This window comes from Scomber japonicus, chromosome 10 (genome assembly GCF_027409825.1).
Source record: "Scomber japonicus isolate fScoJap1 chromosome 10, fScoJap1.pri, whole genome shotgun sequence".
NCBI lineage: Eukaryota > Metazoa > Chordata > Actinopteri > Scombriformes > Scombridae > Scomber > Scomber japonicus.
Window position 1 is genome coordinate 1833521 of NC_070587.1, and position 7232 is coordinate 1840752.

The 7232-nt window shown below is 46.1% G+C and overlaps 1 protein-coding gene across 1 annotated transcript in view; it reads right to left on the reverse strand.

The window, feature by feature from the left end:
* The window catches only part of vwde (von Willebrand factor D and EGF domains), a 52676-nt gene that overhangs the window by 14280 nt on the left and 31164 nt on the right, over positions 1-7232 (reverse strand). Inside the window, 5 exon segments of the mRNA XM_053326838.1 lie at positions 1-190; positions 930-1067; positions 3514-3733; positions 6979-7206; positions 7208-7228. The exon segment at positions 1-190 is cut by the window's left edge and continues 2 nt beyond it. Of these exon segments, the coding sequence (XP_053182813.1) occupies positions 1-190; positions 930-1067; positions 3514-3733; positions 6979-7206; positions 7208-7228 (797 nt within the window).

Genomic DNA, 7232 nt, shown 5'->3' on the forward strand with positions numbered 1-7232 from the left:
ACTGCTTCACTCTCACCTGCTGCTGTGCAAATCCACCCGTTTCCATGGAAACCGGGAGGACAAGGCCCACAGACGAAGCCCGTGGACACGTGTGTGCTCTCAAAGCACTGGACCCCCGGGTGACACGGCTGTCTGCTGCACAGAGACGGGCCGCCGGAGGGGGGTTTGGGCCTCACTGACACCTGCGGCACTCTCACAGGTGTGGTCACCGGAGAATCTTGGTTACCTTGGAAACAAAGGCATGAGGGTGATGGAAATATCCTTAATGATGTATGAAAGCAGCAATCCCGGAGAAAGAACTAAACAGATGTACAATTTAAGGAATAAACCAAGGAATTAATAAATCTTGGAGATGCACTTGATCATTGATCATTATTAACCGTCCTGTTGTGCTCCCGGGTCAAATTGACCCTATCTCTTTTGACTGTTCCTTCCTTCCTCATTCCTTCTGTCCTCTCCTTCCTTCCTTCCTTCCTTCCTCCCTCATTTCCTTCCTTCCTCCCTCTTTTCCTCCCTTCTTTCCTCCTTTCCTCCCTTCCTCATTTTTTTCTTTCCCCACTTCCTTCCTTCCTCTTTCCTCCCTTCCTTCCTTCCTTCCTCCCTCATTCCTTCTTTCCTCTCCTTACTTACTTCCTCTTTTCCTCCTTCCTTCCTTCCTTCGTTACTTCCTTCCTTCCTCATTTCATTTTTTCTCACTTCCTTCCTCTTTCCTCCCTTCCTTCCTTCCTTCCTTCTTTCCTCCCTTCCTTCGTTCCTTCCTTATTTCCTTCTTTCCCCACTTCCTTCCTTCCTCTTTCCTCCCTTCCTTCGTTCCTTCCTCATTTTATTCGTTCCTTCCTTCCTTCCTTCCTTCCTTGACCTGAGCACAACAGGAGGGTTAAACAAATAACACTCCATTTTTAAGATGGGATGTGAGAGAGGGGTCTTACGAATGCAGTTCTTCCCATCGCCGCTGTATCCTTGTGGACAGACTCCACAGATGAAAGAGCCCAGCGTGTTGTTACAGCCGACTCCAGGGAAGCAAGGCTGGGAGACACACTCATCGATATCTTCTCGACACGTGTGCCCTGAAAACACATGAAACACCAGACGATGTGATGTGGAGGCACTGCACAACTTACACAATCAATCAATCAATCTTTATTTGTATAGCACCAAATCACAACAGAGTTATCTCAAGGCTCTTTACACATAGAGCAGGTTCTAAACCAAACTCTTCAGGTTTTAACTTTAAAGAGACCCAACATTCCCACATGAGCAACAGTGGAGAGAAAAAACTCCCTTTTAACAGGAAGAACCCTCAGAACCAGACTCAGAGTGGGAGAACATCTGCCTCGACCGGTTGGGGTAGAGAGGAGAGAGAGGAAGGAGAGAGGAGAGAGGAAGGAGAGAGGAGAGAGGAAGGAGAGAGGAGAGAGGAGAGAAGCATCCAAAATGTTGCATTACTTCTACTGGATTGAAAATACAACTCAATTCCCCTATTTATCCTAAATGATTATATATCAAATAAAATCAAGGACCTGTCGTCCTCCCGGGTCAAATTGACCCGTCTGTTTTGACTGTTCCTTCCTTCCTTCCTTCCTTCTTTCCTTCCTTCCTTCCTTCCTTCCTTCCTTCCTTCCTTCCTTCTGTCCTTCCTCTCTCCTTCTCTATTTCTTTCCTTCTTCTCTCTTTCCTCCCTTCCTTCTTTCCTTCCTCCATCCCCCTTTCTTTCTTCCTTCTGTCCTTCCTTCCTCCCCACCTTCCTGTCTTTCCTCCCTTTCTTCTTTCCTTCTTTCCTCCCTCCCTCCTACCTTCCTTCCTTACTTACTTCTTTCCACCATCCTACCTCCCTTCCTTCCTTCTTTCCTTTCCTCCCTTTCTTCCTTCTGTCGTTCCTTTCTCTCTCTCTCCTTCCTTCCTTCCTCCCTGTCCTCTCTCCTTTACTCCCTTCCTTCCTGCTTTCCTTCCCTCCTTCCCTCCCTCCCTCCCTCCTTTCCTTCCTTCTTCCTCCCTTCCTTCCTTGACTCGAACACAACAGGAGGGTTAAATAAAGTTCTTCCTCAACCTTCATCCCATTCTTTATATAACTTCTTACTTTTGGCTCTGAGAACAGCCCCTGTTCTTCCTCTCCAGTAATTTCTCCTAACATCCAAAAACATTTCTCATGTCATCAACAATTATCTCTATTATCTCAGATTTCCTTTCTCTCCCTCAGCAGCACAATTAATCACCAAAAAGCAGAAACACTAAGAACTTAATCTTCTCCTTACAAAAACAATATTCATCATGTTTCTACCTGATTTCTTCACTCTGACTTCTTGAATCTTTCCATTCATAACTACTTCCTCATGGCTCAGCCTTCCTTTGGACTTCATCCTAATGACTCTCGCCACTCTGATTACACTTTGGTTCTTTTCCACAGTCTCTTCTGCTGCACCTCTCATCACCACATTTGCCATATGTCCCCAAATTATGTCTACGCACTGACAAACTGGGTCCAAATTTCCAACAGTGTCTGCACTGAATGGGTTTGGGAACAAAATGTCAGGATCCAGTTTGCCGCTGCTCCCTCTTTCTGTGTCCATGTTTTCTTTCCCCCAGGGCTGGGCGGGGTCTTCTGGTACCTACTGCATCCACCCTCCTCTGCACACCTGATTCTCATCAACCTGGTTTCCTGCTCTTCACATCTACAGCATTTATAAGCCGGTCTCTTCCTCCACTCATCGCCAGTTCGTTGTCTCATCCACCGTGGTAACACTCTTAGCTCTTAGCTCTTGTGTTTAGTATAACTTTGATCCCTGTTTTTGGATTTTTGGATGACACTTTTTGCTTTGGACTTACCTGTTTTGTGTTTCCTGTTTCCTTCCTCTAGCTCAGCCATTTGCCTGCCCTCAGCCTTGCCTCCCCCAGCCGCATTTTTGTTTTTGTGTCTAAATAAACTGTCTTTGGCTGCAGAGCTGCATTGTGGGTTCAGTTTCTGTTCAGTTCAGTGAACTCCTGACACAAAAGGTCTTTACTGGATAAGTGATATAACACTAAAAATACTTTATCAGGTAGGGTTTCTGATTCAAAATGCACCACATAACAGATCTTTTCTCAGTTATTCATCCTGCTCGTTATATAACAGCCAACAACTTATTTTCTTTACATCCACTTGCACCCTTATCAACAGCCCCCTTCCTTACTAGAACCATCTAACTCAGATATTTCAAATGCTTTCTTAAGTTGTTGTTGTGTCAAGTTTATGCTCAATCCTCTTCCTTAAACTGACATCGCCAAGTTTGTCCGACAGAACTCAAAGTTAATATTATTCCAGCCGAGTGGATTTCACTTCTGCTTTCTCACTACATCATCACTGTGACTTGAAATTTCTTCTTTTTCCCTCCCTGATTTCTTCCCGCTGCGTCTTTCAAACTCATCCACCTCCATCTGGGCAGGTAAAGCTCTTTAATGCTTGTTACTAAAAATCAAAACCTTTTACTGCGGTTGTCTGGAAGGGGAAGAAACAGATCCGCAGGTTTTTATCCCTACCTGTCATTCCTGGTGGGCAGATACAGGAGAAGGAGTTGGGGCCGTCGATACAGCGGCCCAGTCTGCAAGGGTTGGGTTTACAGTCGTCGATGTCCACTTCACACTTTTCACCTTTGAATCCATCCAGACACACACAGATGTATTCTCCGCTGCCAGCAGGGCGGTTGGTGTTGGTTATACAAGAAGCTCCATTCAGACAATCACAGGAATACACCGACACCTGCAGGAAAACAGAAAAGACTCATCTGCACAGATCTGAAAACAAGGTCAATCAACCAATCAATCTTTATTTGTATAGCGCCAAATCACAACAAAGTTATCTCAAGGCTCTTTCCACATAGAGCAGGTTCTAAACCGAACTCTTCAGGTTTTAATTTTAAAGAGACCCAACATTCACACATGAGCAACAGTGGAGAGAAAAAACTCCCTTTTAACAGGAAGAACCCTCAGAACCAGACTCAGAGTGGGAGAACATCTGCCTCGACCGGTTGGGGTAGAGAGGAGAGAGAGGAAGGAGAGAGAGGAAGGAGAGGAGAGAGAGGAAGGAGAGGAGAGAGAGGAAGGAGAGGAGAGAGAGGAAGGAGAGGAGAGAGAGGAAGGAGAGGAGAGAGAGCACCTGTTGTGCTCAGGTCAAGGAAAGAAGGAAGGAAGGAAGGAAGGAAGGACGGAAGGAGAGAAGGAAGGAGAGAAGGAAGGGAGGAAGGAAAGGAGGAAGGAAGCAAGGAAGGACAGATGGAAGGACAGAAGGAAGGAAATGAGGAAGGAGGAAAAGAGGAAGGAAGTAAGGAGAGAAGGAAGGAAGGAACGACAGAAGGAGAGAAGGAAGGAGAGAAGGAAGGGAGGAAGGAAAGGAGGAAGGAAGCAAGGAAGGACAGATGGAAGGACAGAAGGAAGGAAATGAGAAAAAAGGAAATGAGGAAGGAAGGAAGTAACGAAGGAAGGAAGGAGGAAAAGAGGAAGGAAGTAAGGAGAGGAAAGAAGGAATGAGGAAAGAAGGAAGGAAGGAAGGAAGGAGGAAAAGAGGAAGGAAGTAAGGAGAGAGAAGGAAGGAAGTGAGGAACAGTCAAAAGAGATGGGGTCAATTTGACCCGTGAGCACAACAGGAGGGTTAATAAGTAAGTTGAGTAAAATTTTAAAAAGCAACACAGACAGAAAATACAAACATATAGAAACAAGACAAAATATAAAAAGAACAACATAAAAACATTTGAGTAGACATTATAAAACTGCTACAGGTGGGTTTTTAAAAGCTTTTTAAATTGACTCATCTGATATCAGGACAGCATGTGTGCACAATTATACACGCAAATCAAAGTGTGACTTTAATATTAAGTGAAAGGAAAATGTTTTCATAAAGACAAAATCCTTCATTTTTTTGTTTTCTGGGTTTTTCCTGGAGCTGTCTCGCCACCATCTGCAATCAGTTTGAATGTTTTATAACTGTGAGCCACACTCCCTCTTTATTCTGTGCACTGCAAAATCAGACATGTTTAGTTTGCATTCAGACATCTAAATTCTGTCACTTTTTCAGAGTATATGAATTATTTATGTGTATATATGTGAAGTAGGCGGCCATCTGCCTTGAGAGAGAGGAAGGAGAGAGAGGAAGGAGAGAGAGGAAAGAGAGGAGAGGACAGAGAGGAAGGAGAGGAGAGAGAGGAAGAGGAGAGAGAGGAAGGAGAGGAGAGAGAGGAAGAGGAGAGAGAGGAAGGGGAGAGAGAGGAAGGAGAGGAGAGAGAGGAGAGGAGAGGGAGGAAGAGGAGAGAGAGAACGGAGAGGAGAGAGAGAACGGAGAGGAGAGAGAGGAGGGAAAGGAGAGAGGAGAGAGAGAACGGAGAGGAGAGAGAGGAAGGAGAGAGAGGAAAGAGAGGAGAGGACAGAGAGGAAGGAGAGGAGAGAGAGGAAGAGGAGAGAGAGAACGGAGAGGAGAGAGAAGAAGGAGAGGAGAGAGAGAAAAGGAGAGAGAGGAAGAGGAGAGAGAGGAAGGAGAGGAGAGAGAGGAAGAGGAGAGAGAGAGGACGGAGAGGAGAGAGGATGAGAGAGAGGAAGAGAAGAGAGGAAGGAGAGGAGAGAGGAAGGAGAGGAGAATAGTGATAGAAAATGTTGTTTAGCAGGAAACTACATATCATTAGCGCCTCGCCCTCTAGTGGGAGGAATAAGAAAGACTTTGAGATCCAAAGGCCAAAGCAGGCAAGAAAGTTTCCACTTTAATAATGACGGCTTATTTTTTGGTTATATTGAACTGATTAGCTATTGTTCTGCTTATTAACCCTTTATTGGGCAAATAATTATATTTTGTAACTTCTGTAAATATCCCAAAATATCCTTCCTTCCTTCTCTCCTTCCTTCCTTTCCTTCCTCCCTGCCTTCTTTCTTCCCTTCCTTTTTCCTTTCTCCCTCCCTCGTTCCTTATTTCCTCTGTCCTTCCTTCCTTCCATCTGTCCTTCCTCCCTCCCTCCTTCTCTCCTCCCTTCCTTCTTTCCTTCCTCCATCCTTCCTTCCTTTCTTCACTTCCATCTGTTCTTCCTCCCTCCCTCCTTCTCTCTTCCCTTCCTTCTTTCCTTCCTCCATCCCCCCTTTCTTCTTCCTTCCTTCCTTCTTTCTTCCCTTCCTCCATCCCTCCTCCTCTCTTTCTTTCCTCCCCCTACCTACCTTCCTTCCTTCCTTCTTTCATCCATCCTTCCTTCCTTTCCTTCCTCCCACCTTCCTTCCATCATTCCTTCCTTCTTTCCTTCCTTCCTTCCATCGTTCTTTCCTTTCATCCTTCCTTTCTTCCTTCCATCCTTCCTTCTATCCTTCCTTCCTTCCATCCTTCCTTCCTTCCTTCCTTTCCTTCCTCCCTGCCTTCCTTCTTTCCTTCCTCCACCCCCCTTTCTTCTTCCTTCCTTCCTTCCTTCCTTCTTTCTTCCCTCCCTCCCTCCCTCCTTCTCTCTTTCTTTCCTCCCCCCTACCTACCTTCCTTCCTTCCTTCTTTCCTCCATCCTTCCTTCCTTTCCTTCCTCCCACCTTCCTTCCATCATTCCTTGCTTCTATCCTTCCTTCCATCATTCCTTCCTTCCATCCTTCCTTCTATCCTTCCTTCCTTCCATCCTCCCTTCCATCCTTCCTTCCTTCCTTCCTTCCTTCCTTCCATCCTTCCTTCCTTCCATCCTTCCTTTCATCCTTCCTTCCTTCCTTCCATCCTTCCTTCCATCCTTCCATCGTTCCTTCCTTCCATCCTTCCTTCCTCCCATCCTTCCATCCTTCCTTCCTTCCTTCCTTCTTTCCATCCTTCCTTCCTTCCTTCCATCCTTCCTTCCATCCTTTCCTTCCTCCCACCTTCCTTCCATCATTCCTTCCTTCCATCCTTCCTTCCATCCTTCCTTGCTCCCTTCCTTTCAATGAGTGTCCTATAAAGGGTTCCTACTCAGTAAGAATGAAACCTTTGTTCTGCTCTCAACATGACACACTAAAGTAAAGTCTTACCTGCACAGAGGCTCTGGTCTCAGCGTTACAGTCGTCCATCACAGTAAACTGGAACGTGTGCGTGTCGGCGGCTTCGGCTGTGGCCTTCCAGATCAGCAGACCGGCCGGAGACAGGGATGCACCTTCAGGACCTGATACCAGAGTGAAGAGCACCGCCGAGCCCTCGGGGTCCCAGGCTTGTAGCTGGTAGATGAAAATCTCTTCCTGAAAGGATCGGAGATGAAACGGGCAACGGCTGCACCACCGGAGGCTCG